The 20,713-nt window shown below is 53.8% G+C and overlaps 1 protein-coding gene across 1 annotated transcript in view; it reads left to right on the plus strand.

The window, feature by feature from the left end:
* Nucleotides 1-20,713, plus strand: part of LOC113935423 (IgGFc-binding protein-like) — a 29,801-nt gene that overhangs the window by 3,241 nt on the left and 5,847 nt on the right. The window contains exons 3-15 of the mRNA XM_027617395.2: nucleotides 1,075-1,982; nucleotides 4,516-5,071; nucleotides 5,708-6,303; nucleotides 9,825-10,413; nucleotides 10,953-11,503; nucleotides 12,471-12,993; nucleotides 14,984-15,183; nucleotides 15,344-15,485; nucleotides 15,612-16,303; nucleotides 17,334-17,862; nucleotides 18,350-18,951; nucleotides 19,618-20,164; nucleotides 20,443-20,642. Of these exons, the coding sequence (XP_027473196.1) occupies nucleotides 1,075-1,982; nucleotides 4,516-5,071; nucleotides 5,708-6,303; nucleotides 9,825-10,413; nucleotides 10,953-11,503; nucleotides 12,471-12,993; nucleotides 14,984-15,183; nucleotides 15,344-15,485; nucleotides 15,612-16,303; nucleotides 17,334-17,862; nucleotides 18,350-18,951; nucleotides 19,618-20,164; nucleotides 20,443-20,642 (6,635 nt within the window). The remainder of the gene's footprint in view (nucleotides 1-1,074; nucleotides 1,983-4,515; nucleotides 5,072-5,707; nucleotides 6,304-9,824; nucleotides 10,414-10,952; nucleotides 11,504-12,470; nucleotides 12,994-14,983; nucleotides 15,184-15,343; nucleotides 15,486-15,611; nucleotides 16,304-17,333; nucleotides 17,863-18,349; nucleotides 18,952-19,617; nucleotides 20,165-20,442; nucleotides 20,643-20,713) is intronic.

Raw genomic sequence — 20,713 nt, forward strand, 5'->3', positions numbered from 1 at the left:
GCCTGCTTGTGCTGTCTCTCTATCTGTCGAATAAATAAATAAAATCTTTAGAAAAAATCATCAAATTTAAAAAAATAAAATTAAAAAATTAAAAAGATTTATTTATTTGAGAAAGGGAGAGAGAGTGGGGGGAAGGGCAGAGGGAGAGAATCTTCAAGCAGACTCCCTGCCAAGCGGAGCCCACTGTGGGGCTAGATCCTAGGACCCATGAGGTCATGACCTGAGCTGAAACCAAGAGCTGGATGCTAAACTGACTGAGCCACCCAGGAGCCTCTGTTATCCCCATTTTATAGAGGAAGCAGTTGAAGGTTGAAGAGTGCCTGGCATGCAGTAAACATTTGCTATCATGAATTTTCAACAATGTATTTTAGGTCTACTTCAGGCTGGGTACTGGAGATGCAACAATGTACAACATAGAAACATTCCTACCAAAAGGAGCTGATACTTTAGTTCATATTCTAATCCATCCCAAATTCTGTATTATGTTTTGATGAAAATATGCAAACCCTTACAGAACAAAGTTATTTCTTAAAAGTTCACTTTGTAGGTGTCTAGTATCATGCATCAACAGCTAGGAAAAAAATAACTCCCCTCCCTGGGAAATGGGGTGGCTAGATCCCAACAGAACACACACACACACACACACACACACACACACACACACACACACACACACACACACACACACACACACACACACATTTTTAAGGCTGCTTAACATGGCAAGCTGGAAGTCCTCACTGACCAAAATCAACCCACAGTTGTGTTTAGACTTACTGGCACATAGATTTTGTTAATAACTGATTGGTGTCCTTAGATGGAGTCTGTGTTCTCCAGCTCATACAACCCTATTGTATACCCACACTGTGCTGACCATTTGTGTATTGTCCTTCAGCCCCACCTTTTTCTTTCTGACGATATAGGCCCACTTCATTTTAGATTGGGAACCCTGCTAGCTTATGAATGTTGAGTCTCCATCAACCCTGGAGGCCTAGGGCATGCAGGCAGGAAAGGGATGGGACCAAATGCCAGGATCTAGTTCTGTTGCATCGTTTCATCTCATCTCATCTCCAGATATTCTGACTGAGGAAGATCTGAACCCTCCTACAGAATTCTATCCCCTCCTAGAATCTTCCCTGGTGATGCCACTCCAGTTCCCAGGATCCTGTAAGGACCATGTATGCTCCAGTGGGACCACATGTCACCTTGTGAAGCACAAACCTGAGTGTGTGGCCAGCACCCAGGCCACTGAGATCATGTTCAGTCCCAAGACAATATCTCTGAAGGACTCCAATACAGTGTCCATCTCCAGCTCTAAAACCACGGCAGTGGCCAAACCGGGATCAGAGAGCACACCTGAAGCAGAACCAGGGCTTGTATCTGTGGCCGTGAATGAACTTGAGCCTCAATCTTTAGCTTTGGTTAAACCAGAACTTGAACCTCTGGCTCTAAAAGAACCAATTCCTGAGACCCTGGTTGTGACTGAACCAGCACCTGCACCTTTCCCCCTGCCCGTGCCCACAGCTGAACCAGAGTCCAAACCCAAGACAGTGTCTAAGGCTGGGTCAGAAACCATCTCAGCAGCCAAGCTGGGGCTCAAGGTGGTGGCAGTGACTGAACCAGGCTTAGAGGCTGTGACTATGGCAAAGCAAGAACTTGAAACTGTGGCTGGGTCCAAAATGGTGTCTGAGGCCAAGTCGGAGACAGTGGGTGTCTCTAGTAAGGGGCAGGGGGACATCACAGGGGGTACCTGCTGGGCTTCCGGGCTACCATACATCTACACTTTCGATGGCTACTCTTTCCCTGTGTCTGGAGGCTGTTCCTACATACTGAGCCATTGCCCTCAGGCCCTCCCCAGTGGCCTCCCTGCCTTCCAGCTGTGGATCGCCAGCTCTGGAGAGAGGCAGCCCATGCGCTTTGTCACGATGCGCATCTTTGGTGTCACTATCACTGCTGTCAAGCATGAGTTCGGCTTTGTCCAGGTAAGAATCATTATGTATGGAATCCTGGGAAACTGTATCCTTCTCTGTCCCTCATTTTTGACAACTCTACAGTGGAGGCAATTATATAGGTCCACAGTCTCTTATCCAAAATGCTTGGGGCCCGGTGCATTTCAGATTTTAGAATTTCAAGTGGCCATCCCATGCAAATGCCATATATTATATAATAATCCCAATAGGTGTTACATAATTACAAGCATTAATATCTCTGCAGTGAAATGTCTGAATATTCACACTAAATGGAATAAATAAGACTTTAAGCAGCCATACCATGAGTTCAGGTCAGCTTTTGCTGCCAATTACATTTTTAACATCAAATACACAAAACATCTTAGTCTTCAGGCCACTTTTGCATTTGGGGATTGTGGCTAAGGGATCGTGGATTTCTAGCACCTATGTTAACAGGTTCCTGTGAAGTGGGAATGAGTTAACATACAAAAAGCACTTGAAACAGAGTCCACCTCATGGTAAGTGTCATCTGAGGAGTGTTTGCCATGTTTATTGTCCCCTAACGCTGACAACTGGAACCTCTACATTCTGTGAGCTTTGGACTTATCCTTGGGCCACAGGCAGCCACTGGCATGTGTGAAATTTCTCCTCAGGGAAGGTTTGGAGGCATTACTCTGGAAGGTTGTGGGGACTAGAATATGTTTAATCAGGGTTGCGAGAGGGAGCAAACCTATGAGGTTATGGATATACTAAGCCACTCCTCAGCACCACTCTAGAGAGACAATGGACTCTGGAACCTGATGGCCTGAGTTCAAGTCCCAGGTTGACTACCTGTTATGTGTATGACCTTAGGCAAATTATTTAAACTCTCTGGGCCTTAATTTCTTCATCTGTAAAATCAGGATGACAAAAAGATTGAACTCATCAGACTGTAGGGAGGATCAAATAGGCTAATATATGGAAAGCTCAGAAGTACAGGATGCTAGGACCCGATGCATGAGCCCAAGATGCTCCGTACTCCCCTCCACACACCTTTTGGGAACTCACCCTGCCACTCAGGAGTCAGGAGTTCCCCAAGTGCTCTTATGGCTCCCCAGCAACCAGCACCCCAACCCAGGTATCTAGCACCTTCAAATCCACAGGGCGCCAGATTTATACTCTCATCAAATGAGCCCCCATCTCCCAAGGACCTGACATTCCTGGGTTTCTTCATCGATTAAGGAATGTTTTGTTATTATGTACCAGACCTTGCTTAAGGCACTGAGGACACATCAGTGACCAAGATAGACAAAATTCTTGTTCTCATGGTACTTATGTTCTAGTGGAGAAAGATCAGCAATAAATAGAAGTTATTATGTAGTATGTTCGAAGGTGATACATGCTAAGGAGGAAAAAATGGATCAGGAAAGTGGCATCAGGATGTCTGAGAGCATAGTTTTAAGTAGGAGCACCTCTCTGAGAAGATGAAACTTGAGCCAAGTCTTAAAAGAGATGAGGGAGAGAGCCATGTGTACATCTGAGAGAAGAGCATTTCAGGCAGAGGGAACAGCAAATGCCTAAGGGGGGAATCTCACAGGCACGTTAGAGGAATAGCAAGAAGCCAGGCTGAAAAGGAGAGACTGTGGTACAGAGGAGGAGAGACCATGGGGTGGGTTGTATACGGCCATATGGGCTCTTGCAACAACTTGGTCTTTTATTCTGTGTGAGGTGGAAGCCAAGGGAAGATTGTGTGCAGAGGAGGGATGAAATATCACTTGGGTGTTAACAGGATCCCTGTGGCTGCCATGTGGGGAACAGACTATGGGGCTTGTGAAGGATGCACCAGGAGACCAGTGAGGAGGTCACTGCCATTGTCCAGGCAGGAGATGATGATTGGACCAGGGTGGAGGTGGTGAATGAGAGTAAAATGTGGGTTGGTAACCTTCTTGGTGGGTGGACGCAAAAAAAAAAAAAAAAAAAAAAAAGGAAATCATGGATTGGGAGGAGAGATATCATATGATCTGGAAGCTCTTGGTGGAGGCTCTTGGTAATTGGGGAAAGGACACTGGGGTCCTAGCTGAAGGCTCTCTAATGAACTGGAGGTTCTTTAGTAGACTCACTTATCTAGATTCCTGAGAGGAAGACTTCTGGATTTTGCATGAGGTCGCATATGGGTATTGGTAACAAGACTCCTGGCTAAAATAAATAAATACAAAATAATTAAAAAATAAAAAGACTCTGGGTTAGTGCATGGAGTGACCTGCCAACCAGAACAATGCCTCTAAACATTCCCTGAGGAGAAATTTGGGATATGCCAGGGGCTCCATGTGGTCCTAGGATAGGTCCAAAGCTCACAGAATTTGGAGGTTCCAGATGCTAGTGTTAGGGGACAATAGACCTAGAAAACCCTCCTCATATGAACCGCGAGGTGGACTCTGTTCCAAGTGCTTTTCATATATTAACTCATTCCCACCTTACCGCCCCAAAGTCCCCACTCCCTCAGTATCCCCAAATCCAACCCCCTCAGCTTCCATCCTCCACTTCTCAAATGCTCAGGAATGCACCCTTTCTTGGGTCACGCCTGCAGGTGAACCAGCAGCGGCTCCGGCTCCCGGCGACGCTGCACGACGGGAGGCTGCGGTTGCATTTCCGCAGCTCAGAACTATGGGCAGAGGCAGGTCTGGAGCATGAGCCGCCCGCGCTGCGCCTGGTGTACGACTGGCAGCACGCGCTGTCTCTGCAAGTGACCAACGGCTACCGTGCGCACGTGGTGGGCCTGTGCGGCAACTTCAACGGCGACCCGACAGACGATGTGGGAGGTCCGGACCCGCGAGCTTTCTTGCGCACTTGGGCCCTGCAGCCGCCGGATGCGCCGTGCCACGCCCTCTGGGCTGCTCCTTGCGCCAAGCCAGCGGCCCCACCGGAGACCCCGGGGCCCTGCGCCATCCTGGCAGCTCCGAAGGGGCCCTTTAGCCCCTGCCACGACGTGTTGCTGCCTACGCCCTTCGAGACCAGCTGCAGTGCTTGGATCTGTCCCCTTCCCAACTACCGACCTGCGCTTTGCTTGACCCTCCAGTTCTACGCGCACGCGTGTCAGCGCCTGGGTGTCAGCATCAACTCCTGGAGATTCCAGACTGGCTGCCGTGAGTGAGCCTTAAGATGGAAAAGGCTATGGGTTACTGGGGAAGGGGATTCTGGGACTTAGGGGTTGGCACTCCTTGATGCTGGAGTTGATTCCTGGGGCAAGCCTGCAGGGTCCCTGCGGTGGGACCTCCAAGGCCCCAGAGGCAGAGTTCGTTGGGTTTGGGGATGGAGACTTCTTCACCCCAGGGGCGGGATTTCTGGTTTCTGGGACCTGGAACACCTAGGTCTTGGGGTCTGGGGTCTTTGAGTCTTAGGGCGAAGGCTCCCGGACCCTGGGGTCTAGAATTAGTAAAAGACAGGTTTCCGGGATCTGGTGGATGGAGAAGTCCTCTAGGCGTCGAGGACTCCAGGCTCTGGGGTGAGAGTTCTGTGTCCCAGGGCCAGACTTTTATGTTCTGGAAAGGGGACTTCTGGTTTCTGATGATAGAAACTTCTTTACTCTGAGGTGGAGATTGCTGGAAATCCTCCATTCTAGGGGAGGAGGATCCCCAGGATCCTGGGCACGACTCTTGGAAGCTGAGGGCGAGAACGTCTCCATTTCAGGGGTAGCTGAATACTTAGGTCTCTGGAACCAGACTAGGAGATCCTGATGTGAACACTTTCTCCCCTCCACCTTCCTCTCCCTCTGCCCCCAGCCATCGAGTGCCCCCACAACAGCCACTACGAGCCGTGTGGCTCCTCCTGCCCAGAGACGTGCATGGGTCGGTTGGGAGCGTCGTGCCCGCTGCCCTGCGGGGAAACGTGCGCCTGTGATGCCGGCTACGTTCACAGCGGCCCTGACTGCGTCCTGCGGCGCCCGGGGCTTGATGGCTGTGGCTGCACGCACCAGGGACGTCTGCTGGGACCAGGCGAGACCTTATGGGAGGGCGTGGGCTGCACGCGCCGCTGCGTCTGCCCAGCTTCAGGAGGGAGCGTGATCTGCACCCAGGCCGGTTGCAGGCCAGGTGAGCGCTGCATTCTGTCACTCGGCCTGCGCACGTGTGTGCCCTCGAGCATGGCGACATGCGTGGCGGCCGGCGGAGGCCACTACATCACCTTCGATGGGCGCCGGTTTCGCTTTCCCGGCTCTTGCGTGTACCTGCTGAGCGGCCTTAGTTCTCCAGCGCCGCAGGAACTGGCGGACTTCCGTGTGCTCCTGGGCACCGGTCCTGATGGCCTCCCGGGTAGCCTCGAAGTGCTCGTGTCTGGGTGCCACCTGAGGCTGGACCCCAAGGAACCCGGTCGTGTCCTGGTGAGAAAATCCCAACGCTGCCCACACATGCACCCAGGGATCCCACGTTATGACCGCCTACCCAGGGTCCTCACCTCAAGACTCCCAACCCTGATCCCAAGAGCCCCCTAACCTCACCCTAGGATCACACCTTGAGTTTTTGTCCTATGATACTGGACCCTCAACCTAGGACTCCCACCTCCTTCCTCTTGCCCCATGATCTCTGACACAGCCGCTTAACTTAAACCCCCCAAAACTAACCCCCAAATCAGAACTCAAGCCTTAACTCTTTAGGACCAAACTCTAAGTCCAGAAGCTCCTTACCCAGTCCCCCATAACTTCCTGTGGCAAAGGAAAAGAGGTTGTAGTGTTGTTGGAAAGGCTACATGGAAGGCACTCACTAGGTGCCAATATAATAACACATAATGCACAAGAGTCCTTTTAAGGTAGATACAATTGGCATTGCCATTTTCCAGATGAGGAAACTGTGGCCCAGAGAGGTGAGGCCATTTGCCCAAGGTCACACAGCTGATAAATAGCAGAGCTGGTATTTAAACCTTGGCATTTTGGCTCCAGGGTCTGTTATGCTGTCTCTGCAAAACACACACACACACACACACACACACACACACACACACACACAAACACAAAAACAAAACAAAACAAAGCAAAAAATACATGGCCTCAGCTACCTCCTTTGTGAAACATAATTCAGAGTCCCCAATGATTCTGACACCACTTTAACATGGCAAATTTTCTCATCGAGGTAGGAAAGGCCCTGGGAAGAGACACTGGGAGAGGATTTGTGGGGCCATGGGGCTGAGTATTCACCGACCACAGAGGACAGGACCCAGACACCAACAGTTATTTTGCATCAGGAGTTTGCCTTGGCAATATTTTTAATTTATTACTGAATTACCACTTTTTTAATTTTGGGGTGGATTTTTTTTATTGGGATTGCATTGAATCTATAACTCCAACTGGGCAGACTGTTGAGTTTGCCAGCCCACCAACATGGTATATTTTTGTTTTTATAAGTCTTTTATTTTATTTTATTTTACTTTATTTAAATTAATTAATTAACATATAGTGTATTATTAGTTTCTGAGGTAGAGTTCAGTGATTCATCAGTTGCATATAACACCCAGTGCTCATTACATCACGTGCCCTCTTTAATGCCCGTTACCAGCTACCCCCTCCCCCCCTCCCCTCTATCAACCTTAAGTTTATTTCCTATAGTTAAGAGCCTCTTATGGTTTGTCTCCCTCTCTGATTTTGTCTTGTTTTATTTTTCCCTCCCTTCCTCTCTGCTCCTCTGTTTTGTTTCTTAAATTCCACATATGCGTGAAATCATATAATTGTCTTTCTCTGATTGACTTATTTCACTTAGTGTAATACCCTCTAGTTCCATCTACGTCATTGCAAATGGCAAGATTTCATTCTTTTTGAGGGCTGAATAATATTCCACTATATATATATATATACACACACCACATCTTCTTTATCCATTCATCTGTCGATGGGCCTCTGGGCCCTTTTCATAGTTTGGCTGTTGTGAACACTGCTGCTATAAACACTGGGGTGCAGGTGACCCTTCAGATCACTACATTTGTATCTTCAGGGTAGATACCTAGTAGTACAATTGCTGGGTAGTAGGGTAGCTCTATTTTTAACTTTCTGAGGAACCTCCATACTGTTTTCCAGCTTGCATTCCCACCAGCAGCGTAAGAGGGTTCCCTTTCCTCTGCATCCTCATCAACATTTGTTTCCTGACTTGTTAATTTGAATTACCACTTTTAAATGAGGAAGGCTGGACGTATAGTATCTGTTGAGAAACGAGAAGCCCTGGCAATGGGTCTCCTATTCTAATGGCCACTTGTGGTTGGGACTTTCCTCTCTAGCCAGGGACACATACTTTCTCTCCAGTTTGTCACAGTCCCCATCACAACCCACCCTCTCCACTTCACTCATTTAGTTATTTGCCTGGCCCCTGGAGGCATGTGAGTTAGGACCAGGTTTTATGCTTCTCCTGGGACCAGGGGTCTAGCCCTAGGGGGCCCTAAGGGACCCTAATCCCAGAACCTAAGATCTCTCTGATGCCCCAAGAAACACTGCCGCACAATTACAAGTCCTTACTTTATCCTTAGAACAATTTTTTCCCAGTGAATATTATTATTTTTCTCATTTTACAGAGAAGTTAAATAAATTGCCAAAGTGAGGGGCGCCTGGGTGGCTCAGTCGTTAAGCGTCTGCCTTCGGCTCAGGTCATGGTCCCAGGGTCCTGGGATCAAGTCCCGCATCGGGCTCCCTGCTCCGCAGGAAGCCTGCTTCTCCCTCTCCCTCTCCCCCTGCTTGCCTCTCTTGCTGTGTCTCTCTCTGTCAGATAAATAAAATCTTTAATAAATAAATAAATAAATAAATAAATAATAAATTGCCCAAGTGAGACAGCTAAACAAACCAGAAGCCAAGATTTGAACCCAGATAACTTGACTCCAAAGTCAAATTACTTAATTTGACTCTTAATTATCACAGTTCACTGTCCTGACACATGTAGTTATTTAAAATTGGACCATATGAAGCTGCCAATATTTGATGGTTTGTTTTTTTTTTTTTTTCCCCTACAAATGTGGCAGTTTCAGAGAGTTCAACCTATGTGTTTGAGACAATTACTCCTGGCCTGGAGTGTCTGGGACAACAACTCCTAGCTTTGACTCAAGAATCCTAGAGCCTTCATTGTGGGCCCCAGGATAACCGAGCTTTTAGCGCTGATTCTGGGCTCTTGAAACCCCAGTCCTGACCCAAGAATCTCGTTTATTCATTCAACAATCACTTACTGAATACCTGCTGTATTGCAGGCACTATAACACAGGTTATATGTGTTCACTGAATTTCAGACCCAGTTTCAGTCCAAGTGGCATCCCCAGACCCAATCCAGGAATTTTAAATCCCCTATTCCCAAAGCTTACAAACCCTCACCCCCAATTCTTATACCCCTAGCCCCAGCTGCTATGGGCAAATATGGTTAGACCATGGATAGCGGCTTCAACATTTGTATGTGTTGTGGACAGACCTCCCCGCCCTGAGCCATTTGCACAGCACCCTGCATTACCTAGAAATCCCAGCATCCCTAGGACTCTACAGCCTGACCAAGCCAATGAGCCTCATTCATTCATCCGTGCATTAGTTCAACAAATATTTATTGAACACAGACTAAGTGCCAGACACTGCACATGTGTCACTTTGAGAGGCTGTCACTTTCAAATCCCCAAATCTGATCCAGGAACACTACAGGCCCAAATCCCAGAATCCACAGTTCTCACCATCCAAGTATTTGTTGGAAAGACTAGCAGTACCGTGGACAGCATCCCAAGCTTTTTTTTTTCTTCTTCTTCTTTCTTTTTTTTTTCTCAGGTTATTGTAGACAGACCCCTAGTGCCTCAACAAGGCCTTCTGGAGGCCCTGCTCTTACCTAGGGACATAGGCATCCTGGGTACTGATACTGGGTCCCTAGAGCCCCAGCTTGACATACCTTCCTCACACAGGTGAATGGAGACTGGCAGAATCTACCATTCCAGGCTGTGAGCAACAGTACCCTCATCTTTCGCCATGGCTGGGACACTGTGGTCAGCTGCCCCTTTGGCCTGCGGGTGACCTATGCCCCCGGGATCCGCGTGGTAGTGGATCTTCCAGCAGCATATATGGGCCATGTGGTGGGGCTGTGTGCTGACTACAACGGGGATCCCATGGATGACCTCCAGGTGCCTGGAATTGTGCTGGGCACCAAGCTGCCTGAGGATGCATTGGTTTGGGCCTTTGGCCATAGCTATCTGGTGGGTTCCCCGACTGGGTGCCCGGATGCTGCTGACAAGATGCCGCCACTGCCACCATCCTGTGTCACCCTGCGGACCACCAGCACCCCAGCCCACTTTGCCCACATCTGTGACATCCTCTTGGACCCCCTGGGGCCCTTCCAGCTGTGCCACGAGATGCTGGCACCAGGTCCCTATGTCCAAGATTGTATGGTGGATGTATGTCTAGGCATTGGACCCTGCCCCATGCTCAGCCTCTACTGTGAAACTTGCCAGCTGCTGGGTGGCCAAGTCTTCCCCTGGCGGAAGTCGAGTCTGTGCAGTGAGTGCCTAGGGCTTCAGTCAGCCTCTCCACCTTTGCTCATCTGGGGAACCTGGTCCCACTCCTGACAGAGGTTCAGCTCCTTGGCTGTTGCTCATCCCAGGGCGCCAGCTCATCCCTGCACAGTGTATCCCTGAGACCCTGTACTTCCCACTGAGCCAGCCTCCACCCATCCCTCCACCCCGAGACTGGCCCATCCAGTGTCAGGCCTACTCTGACGAAAGTCCAGCCCCCAGCTCTCACCCTTCCTTCTTCTTAGCCCTGATTATGGTCCAGCCCTTCAGCCCTTACCTCTCACGGACTCAAACCTGTTCATGGTCCAGCCCCCTAACCCTTACCCATCCAAGCCCTACAGATTAGCTCTGCCTCTGATCCACACCACCTGGTCTTTTGCCATCTGGAGGTTCCTGCAGCTCTGCCTAAGTAGAGCTTTACCCCTGCAGGGCCCCAGATGCCCCATCCTAGCCCCAAGGGGGAGGGGGAGATTCCCAACAGCCACATGCCTCGAAGTAATCCTCCAATCGCACTTGCTCCCGCAGGCCCCCTGTGCCCCGCACACTCGCGCTACACGCTGTGCGCTCCGGCTTGCTCAGCCACTTGCGCGGGGCTGAAGCCACCGCCTGGCTGCGACGGCCCTGGGCTCTGCCGCGAGGGCTGCGTGTGCGACGCGGGCTTTCTGCTGAGTGGCGCCGACTGCGTGCCCGCGGCTCAGTGCGGCTGCCTGAGAGCCGGCCGCTACTTGGAACCCGGCGCGCCGCTGTCGTCCCCGCACCCCGCGACCAGCCGCTGCTGCCGCTGCCGCCCTGGCGGCCGGATGGTCTGCAAACCCTGCCGCTCAGCCCCGGGCGGCCCAGGCCTCTGCCTCGCCTCAGACGGACTCCGTTACCGCACCTTCGACGGCACCACCTTCCACCTCCCGGGCGCCTGCACCTCTTCGTTGGTGAGCACGGGCACGGGCCGCCTTCGGGGTGTGTGGCCCTTCGAGGTGGTGCTGGAGAAAAGCCCACGGACGCCCGAGCGCCGCCGCGCGCTGCTCTGCGTGCACGGCCACCGCTTCGGCCTAGACTGGGAGGACTGGGGATACATCACGGTGAGCCCCCGCCCTGTGCTCCGCCTCCTTTCAGCTGCCTGGCAGTCTCTGTTCTGACACGTGGGGTCTCTGAGTGCCGCCGCCTGATGCCCGCCTCTCTCCAACAACCTCATTTCCACTCTCCTCCTTCTTCTCCCTTCTCCACTTCCCCCATCCTCTCCTCCTGCCCCTTCCCCTTTCAATCCCTCTCTCAATAGTTGGGTCTGCACATCCCCGTTCCATGCTGCTCAGGCTCTGTCTCTCCCACTTCCTTCCTCTCTCTCTTCACTCCCCACACCCACCCCGCCTTATCTCCCCCACCCCCAGTCTTCATCTCGGTCTCTTTCCCTCTTCCACCGGGGTCTCCATGAGCCCTCTCCTGCTCCACGACTACCATCACCTCTTCCCCACGAAGCCCACCCAGCCTTCCTTGACCCCTGCTCCCTGCTGGCCCAACCCCCTCTCTGGTGCCCCTGCCTCTCCACTGCCTTTCCTTTCCAGGTCTCCCCCTCCTTTCCTCTCCACAGTAGCCCCTCCCCTCTCTCCTCCTCCTGCCTCCACGCCCCCCCCCTTCCTTCCCCGCTCTACCGACCTCTGCTGCCTCCCAGCCCCCAGGTCCACGGATGCCCTCAGGTCCCGCTCCGGTCCCTGAGTAAGGGGTTTCCCCTCTCTCCCTGAACTCCGGGCCCACCTCACCACTCTCCCTCCCCCTCACTCAGCTTCCCCTCTCTAGGTCTCCACGCACCTTCCCACAATACCCACTCCCCAAGCACTGCCTTGAATGTCCCTACCCCTTGACTCCTCTCCTTCACCCACTGTCGCTCTTATCACCCCGGCAGTCCCTGTGCACCCTTCCCCCGTTCTGGCACACCACCTCTCTTCCTCCTTGCACACACTGCCCGCACCACCCCTCCTCCCAGACTCCTCCCAGTTCTCCCCAGACCCGGCCCTCCCCTCTCACTGCGGGCTGCCCCATCCCTGCCCGCAGGTGGACGGCGTGCGGCGCTGCCTGCCCTTCCAGCTGACCGAGGGCAGGGTGCGCGCCTTCGCGCGGGGCGCCTCGGTGGTGCTCGCGGTGCGTGGGGGCCCGCGCCTGCTTTTCGGGCCCGGTGGCCACCTGAGCGTGGAGCTGCCTGCGGCCTACCGCGGCCTCACGCGCGGCCTCTGCGGCAACTTCAACGGCAAGGCGTCGGATGACCTGCAGCTGCCGAGGCCCGGGCCCTGCGCGGCGCCACGTCCCTGCCCGGGTTCGGGCTGTCCACCGGCCGCCGAGGCCGCGGGCGCAGACGCAGCGTGGCGTGGCTCTTGCGGCCTCCTGCGCGAGCCCGGCGGCCCGCTGGCACCCTGCCACGCACTTCTGCCGCCCGAGCCCTTCTTCCAGGCCTGCGTGGCCGACATGGGCCGCGCCGGCGGGAACCGCAAAGTGCTCTGTGCCTTCCTGCAAGCCTACGTGGCTGCCTGCCAGACGGCTGGTGCGGATATGAGGCCCTGGAGGGCTCCCAGCTTTTGCCGTACGTCCCCCGCCAGAGAGCTTTCCGGTCGGGTGGGGTCCGCGGCGGGAGACCGCGGTCTGGGCTTCGTTCATAACACAGGTGTTAGTTGAGGGCCTACTACGTGTCGGGCCCACGCTAATGATACAGCACCAAACAGGACAGAGTCCTGCACACCCTATGGTTGGGAAAACAGATTTGATTTTATCCCTTAGCTAACATTTAAAAAGCACTCATTCAGTTTCGGGTGCTGTGTTAAAATTGTTCCCCCTGGACCAGCAGCTGCAGCAGCAATATTCAGGGCTTGTTTACAATGCAAATTCTTGCCCTGTCCCAGACTTACTGAATCAGAAACTCTGGAGTGGCACCCAGCAATCTGTTTTAACAAGCCCTCCAGGAGACCTGGACACAAGGCTGGGTCTGAGAACCTGTTTTACCTGCTTTAAGTCAGCTCACTCCATCTCTGAGCTGCTCTAGGAGAGAGGGACAATTGTCTGCCTCCTATAGTCGGGGACAGAGGCACCGAGAATTTTCCAGATCTCACAGTCAGCAGGGGGCGGAACTGGCTTGTCACCTGGCTCCAGAATCCTCTCTCTGACACCCTATGCTATAGTTTCACTCCCAACAATAATGTAAAAATACTTCCAGTAGTAACACAAAAAGAACAGCTGACCTCACTGTGTGCATTGTCAGTGCTAAGCTCTCAATTCTCCCAACAGCCCCATCAGGCAAGTACATCTTATGGGTGAGGGAAACCAAGGCATAGATGGTTAAGGAATTGGCCCAGAGTCACACACCTAGAAAATGACTTACTAGCTGGCACCTGAATATTTTGTTCATATAACAAATTCTCATCAACTTCCAATTTCTCTGTCCACATGTATCCTCCATAATCCTCATGGACTCTCGGCCCCACCTTGACTTATCATTGTGGTATCAGTGTCTATCTCCTTCTGACCTCTTTCTGCCTCTACGTTCAAATGTTCTTGGAGGAAATCTGTATGGGTTGCTCTTTACTTACAGACTGATGGCCACCTCCACCTCTGTCTGTCATGGTCATTTCCCCAGCCCTGGCCCAACTAGCTGGATACACAATGTGGCCACTATATCAAGCAGAACTCCTAATGGCAACGTCAGAGTCCCAATTCAAACTGAAGGAAGAAAGACCAAACAATCTGAAGCGTATATAACTGCGAAGACTCAGGGTGTTCCTATCCTCAGGCTTAGCGGGATTAAGAATTTCCAACTGCAGTTAAAAAAAAAAAAAGTCAATTTTTCTCCTTCTCCATCTTGTTCGTCCCTTCCTTCCTCTCTCCGTGCTAGCTTTATTCTCAAGCAGATTCTCCTCTGTGGTACCAGCAAGGCTTTGGCAACTTCAGGCTGACAATTCTATCAGCTTCAAAGCCTTTGCAAAAATGTTACACGCTTTTCCCAGTGGCCCCAGCAGAAGTCCCAGGGTCCACCACCCACGGGTTTTGCCTGTCCAGTTACTGTGATCCAGAGGAGGGAAGAATAATCTGATTAGTCAGCTCTGGGTTCCGTACACATCCCTGGAACCTGGATGTGAAATCACCTCAGTCCACATGTTGAAAGTAAAGTAAGGATGGGTAGTTATCAAAAAGCAAGTGGGGGTATTATTATTAGAAGGGTAGAGAGGGCAAGAAAAGACATCCACCACTAGAAGCCACTGACAAGTCCCCAACGGACCCAGACAAGCAGGGTAAAAGGTGGGATCACTTGGTGATTCAAGTAATAGTCAACCCCCTCAGCTGGGACTGGGATTGGGAGGGAAAACCCCAGAAAAGACAGAGAGCAGGGAAGCCATGTTAGTCCTATCTGGGATGCATTCAAGTAGCTAGCGCCCTGCATAGCATGCAGACACTGCTCAGTCTCTGCTGGTTGTTATTGCTGTCGAGGTTAATCCGAGGGGGAGGTCTGCAATCTGAGGGTGCGGGGTCAGCGGAGGGTATGCCCCTGGCTTGCCTGTGTCTGACAAGCCCCCTCTCCACAGCCATGCGGTGCCTCCCCAACAGCCACTACAGTCTGTGTGTGAACCCCTGCCCTGCGGCCTGTCCCGGCGTTCAGGAAGTGGTGCAGCTCCCCACTCCCTGTGCTGAGGGCTGTGAGTGTGAGGATGGATTCTTCCCAGCTGGGCGTGACTGCGTCCCCGCGGACCACTGTCCTTGCTTCCACCATGGCCAGTACTTCCCTGTGAGCATCCTCTTGGGTCCTTGTCGGAGCTTCACTTGGGTCCTCCCACTTTGCCTTGGATCTCCGTGCACTTCCTTGTATGGGTCTCATCTCAGAACCTCCGGCTGCACCCTCCCTTCAATGCTATCTCCCTTTTCACCCTCCCTCCCCTCCTCCACAGCCTGGCCAGACAGTCCTCATCCAGAATTGCTCCTCCTCCTGTACCTGCCAACTAGGGGAGGGTGTGGCCTGTGTCCCCTTCAGCTGCCCTGTGGAGGAGGTCTGTGGCATCACAGATGGAGTCCTAGGCTGTCGATTGCAAGGTGCCCAGGGCTGTGGTCTAAGGGGTCAGAGATTGGGGCATGACTCCTAAGTCCTGGGAAGGAGAGGACTGGTGACCCAGACCCCTGGGACTCATATGTGCCTGATCTTCTCTCTCTCCCCCACAGCCACCTTGGCCCCTGCGCCGAGCTCTGTGGCCCCACCACTGGTTTCCCCACCTTTCCCACCCCTGCTCCCCAGCCCCAGTCCTCAGTGCCCAGAAAACTCCCGCTTTGTTCCATGTGGCTCTGCATGCCCAGCCACATGTGCCAACCCCGCTGCCCCAGATCACTGTAGCCACCCGTGTGCTCCGACCTGCCAGTGCCTACCTAGCTACCTGCTGCTAGGGGGCCGATGTGTGCCCCGTGACCACTGCTCCTGCTTCCTGCACCAAGGCCGGACTTTCTGGAGAGACAACTGTACTCAGCAATGCCACTGCCCGACCCTTGGTGCCCTGGTGAGCAAGCTTCCCCAGTGTTGGCCTGACAAGTGCCATGGTCACTGCAAGGCCTCCACAGGTGGCTGGTACCACTGCCTGTTAGCCCAGTCCCCACCCGGTCCCACTGTCCTGGAAAAGTCACCGGTCTGCATGGCCACTGGAGACTTCCACTTCCACACATTTGGAGGAACCCACTATGAATTCCCTGGCTCCTGTGTCTACCGCCTGGTGGGTCTCTGTGGCACAGCCCATGCCAACCTTCAGCCCTTCAGCCTGGATTTGACCCCACTGCTGCGGCCACGTGGCTGGACCAAGGCCCTGACCCTCTTAGCCTGTGGCCTGAGGCTGGACATGAGTCCAAAAGATCTCAACCGCATCCGGGTGAGTTTTCAAAGGCTCCAGATCAACCCATTATCCCTTACCGTCCCCACTACCCACAGGTAACCTGGAGTGTCCCCTCTTTTCCTGCTGATGCCCCCTTTATTGACTCTCACTGATCCTCAAAGATGTCCTCCAATTTCTTAACAGCCCATTGACTTGCCTGTTGACCCCTTCCCACCGACTCTCTGAGACTCCTATTACCCTTGAGTCTCCTATCACCTTCCCATTAACCCTCCACTGAGTCCTCAGTTGACTCCCCTTTAACCATAGACTCAGCCTTGATCTTTCCATTGACCTTCCCTTTCTCCCCCATCGAATATCCCATGAACCCATTCATTGCCCCTCCCCAACTGATCCTACCACTGTTATATTGACTTGCCCATTAACCCTATTACTGTCCTCTTGATCTCACTCCACACACCATAGATATGTACTGAGCTATCAGTTAATCTTCCTAGTAATCCACCGACATTGATACCATTTACATGTCTATGGATCTTCCCATTGAGCTTCCTATTGCCATTGAATCCTCAGGGCTTTCTATTATCCCAATTGTGCCTGTCTTTGATTCTTAGTCTCACCCATGGAGCCTTCCTTAGACTGTCCCATTAAAAATCATTGACTCCACCCCCTTTTACTCACCTGCTGAGCCTCCCGATTGCCACCCAAAGCCACCTTAAGCATTCTCTTGATCCTCATACACCTTATATTTGTCTATCCACATTGCCATTATCCCTCTTCTTGATCCTCCCATTGCTCCCTTACTGACTCCCTAATTATTCTTTTTACCCTTCGTTGATCTCCCACGGACCCCTCATGAACTCTTATCTAATCGCTCTACCACTGAACCCTTTACTTACCCTCCACTGATGGTCCATTGAATCTCCTTATGATTCCTAATGACTACCCCTATTAACCAATGTTCCCCTTGATCCTTCTCTGATCTTTTATTGACATTTCCAAGAATTTCTACTGAAATCTCCTACATCCTTCCCCCGCTGTTCTCGCCACCTGCATGCCCACCCTGTAGGTGGATGGAATTCTGGAATCGCTGCCTTTCTTTCACGGCCACTGCCTCCGTGCCTACTACCAAGGCCGCCAACTCTGCGTAGACACGGACTTCGGCCTCTCCCTGACCTACGACTGGGACAGCCTGGCACGTGTAACGCTGCCGGGGCCCTATGGACCCTACCTGTGCGGACTCTGTGGCCAGCACGGCCCGAGCAGCCCCACCGTGCAGGTGCCCGACACCTGGAAGGTGGCAGAAGTGCCGGGCTGTGGCCCATTCTGCGGGTCCCTCTGTCCCAGCCCGTGCCCAGTGGCCAAGCGCATTCTATTCGCTGGAGACGCGTACTGCGGGCTGCTGGCGGCGGCCGAGGGTCCCTTCGGGCCATGCTACGCCGCGCTGGACCCGCTCCCGTTCATGGACAACTGCCTGGACGACGTGTGTCGCCACTACGGCGCTCGTCACATCGTCTGCCGAGCCCTGGCCGCCTTCACTGTCGCCTGTCAGGCTCTGGGCGTGCACCTGCGGCCCTGGAGGACGCCTGACTTCTGTCGTGAGTGCGCGGGGGTTGGCGGAGATAGCGGGAGAAGCTCGGAAGAGCTAGGATTTGGGACACCCGGGCGGGGGGGGGGGGAGGAGGGACGCGGGAGGACCAATGGGGAAGTTCAGGCCTGGGTGGGTGGAGCCAGGCGCAGAAGGGTGGGACTTGCGGAGGAGTTAGACCTGGAGGGGTAGCAGTTTAATTAACGAGATCTTCCCGTCTTTTGTGCCTGTCTCATTGTCACTGTCTCTCTGTCTCCCCGGTGCTTCTGTGTGCCTCACTGTCTCTACCTCACGTTCCCATTCTCTGTTCCTCGTTCTCTCTCCCCGCGGTGTTGCTCTCCACGCCCCCCGCCCGGGCCCCCCATCCTCCGTCTCCGTCTAACGGTCTGCTCCTCTCAACCGGCTTACGCCTTCCTCTGCCCCTCGCTATTTCTTCCCCGCGTCTCCCCATCTCTTTTCCCTCGCTCTGACCCTCCCACCCCCGCGGCTCTCCCCAGCCTTGCGGTGTCCGCCGCACTCGCACTACGAGCTGTGCGGCCCGTGCTGCCCAGTCACGTGCGCTGGCAGAGAGAGCTGCCCCGGCCGCGGCGCCAGCGGCAGCCGCTGCTGTGAAGGCTGCGTGTGCGACGCGGGCTTCGTGCTTAGCGGCGCCGCCTGCGTGCGGGAGGCCAAGTGCGGCTGCTTCCGCGCCGGCCGCTACCGAGCTCTGGAGGCAGTGTGGTACCCCGGGCCCCGCTGCGCGCGCCGCTGCCACTGCGGCCCCGGCGGCGCGGTGACGTGCGCGCCGCGGCCGTGCCGGCGCGGACGAGTGTGCGGCCTGCGCGGAGGCGAGCGCCAGTGTCTGCCCGAAGGCCGAGGCAGCTGCGCCCTCGCCGGGCCCGCGCACGTGCTCGCCTTCGATGGCCGCGTGCTCACGCTGCCCCCGCCGGCGCCCTCCCCTTCTGAGCCCTGCCTCCACGTGCTGGCCCGCACTGCAAGCCAGGGGCCCTGTCCCTTCAGCCTAGACGTGGCCCGCGATGGGGCCGGGCTGCTCAGCCTGCACCTCAACCTCTCCGGGCACCACCTGCAGCTAGACCGCACCCTTGTCGGCGTCATCACGGTAGGCGTCCACTGGACTGCGCCCACGCCCCGCCCTCTCCCTCCTGGAAGCGCCTCAGTTTCCCCCACCATGTGTAAAAACAATGGGCGTTGTCTGCCCTTCAAGGCTTAAGAGGTGGTGCAAGTATGTGACAAGGTAGAAAAGCATTGCCTGGAACACAGTAATGGCTCACTAAAGCGTCACTGTTAGGTATGCATTATCACCTCCTACCCAGGATTGGAGAAAATCAGTCATTCAGGATTATTTCGGTAAATTGTATGGAGAGTCTCTCTGTGGTCCAGGAAGGCCCTGGAGGATTTGATGGGGAGCAAGTCCTGGGAGAGCTCACATTCCTCCAGGGAAACAGATGATAAGTAAATAAATCAGTAAAATAAGTAGTACATCTGATGATGGGTATAAGAACTATGAAAAAAAATAAAACCGGGAAGAGAGAGAGTGTAAGAACAGAGTAAAGAGGTTTAGCACTTAAATAAGGTGATGAGGAAGACCCCACCGAGAAAGTAATACTTGAGTCAAGATCTGAAGGAGGTGAGGGAGGGGTCCATGTGGACATCTGGGAAGGGGCAAACCAGGCAGAGCGAACGCAAAGTGCAAAGTTCAGGGAAATGGCATGGGAGCAGGCTCAGCCTTCACAGCCCCAATCCTGACCCCTTTCCTCCTCCGCAGGTGGATGGTGAGCACTGCCAGCTGCCCTGGGTATGGGCAGAGGGCAGGGCCTGGGCCACGTTGGAGGGCCGCCATGTGGTGGTGTACACGGCCTGTGGGCTACATCTCATGTATGACTGGGGCAGCCAGGTGCGCCTAACTGTGCCTTCCACCTTCCACGGCCAGCTGGTGGGGATCTGTGGGGCCTTTGGTGGCAAAGTTGGCCCCCTTGACCTGCCTCTAGACAAAAGATCCTGGCCCAAGGGCCTGGTCACTAACCCCTGCCCGCTGCCCCAGCCCAATCTTGACTTTAGCATCAGCTGCCCCACGCAACTTGCCCAGATCGTCAATGCTTCCAAACTGTGTAGACTTCTACGGGCACCAGATGGTCCCTTTGGCCGCTGCCTGGGCCATATCAGCCCCAGGCCTTTCCTCAGGATATGCCTGCAAGACATATGTCATACCCATGGCCAGCACCTTGGTCTCTGTGATGCCCTCACTGCCTTTACTGCAGCCTGTCAGGAAGCTGGCATCCCTGTGAAGCTCTGGAGGGGCCCCAAGCTTTGCCGTGAGTGCTCTGGCTGGGTCTGGAATGTATCTGGGGCAGGTGGCAGGCAGCAGGAAGAGCCCATCCTGATGGGGATCAGAGAAGCCTGGACATAGATGGAATTGGCTAAGTAGAGTGTAGGGGGGTGGGGAGGGCATCCAAGAGAAAGAGAACTGTAATTGCAAAGGTGTGAAGGTTGGAAAATATCAATGGGACGCTAGCCTGACCAGAGCAGGAGGCAACAGGATTGGAGAGGGAAACTTGAATCCTAAGCACGGGCCTTTGCCATCCACCTGCAGCCATGGCTTGTCCACCCCGAAGCCACTACAGCATCTGCGCACGGACCTGTGATGGAGGCTGTGTCCAGCCTACCAGCCCTGCACACTGTTCTACCCAATGCTATGAGGGCTGCCAGTGTGACCCTGGACTCATTTTTGATGGCACAGACTGTGTGTCTCAGGACCACTGCGGCTGCTTTCACCGTGGACGCTACATCCCTGTAAGAGAGGTCCCTAGGCATGGGCGGGTGGGTGCGGAGTTTCCCATATCTCGTCATAAGATGTTCCCTGG

The sequence above is a fragment of the Zalophus californianus genome, chromosome 17, assembly GCF_009762305.2.
Source record: "Zalophus californianus isolate mZalCal1 chromosome 17, mZalCal1.pri.v2, whole genome shotgun sequence".
NCBI lineage: Eukaryota > Metazoa > Chordata > Mammalia > Carnivora > Otariidae > Zalophus > Zalophus californianus.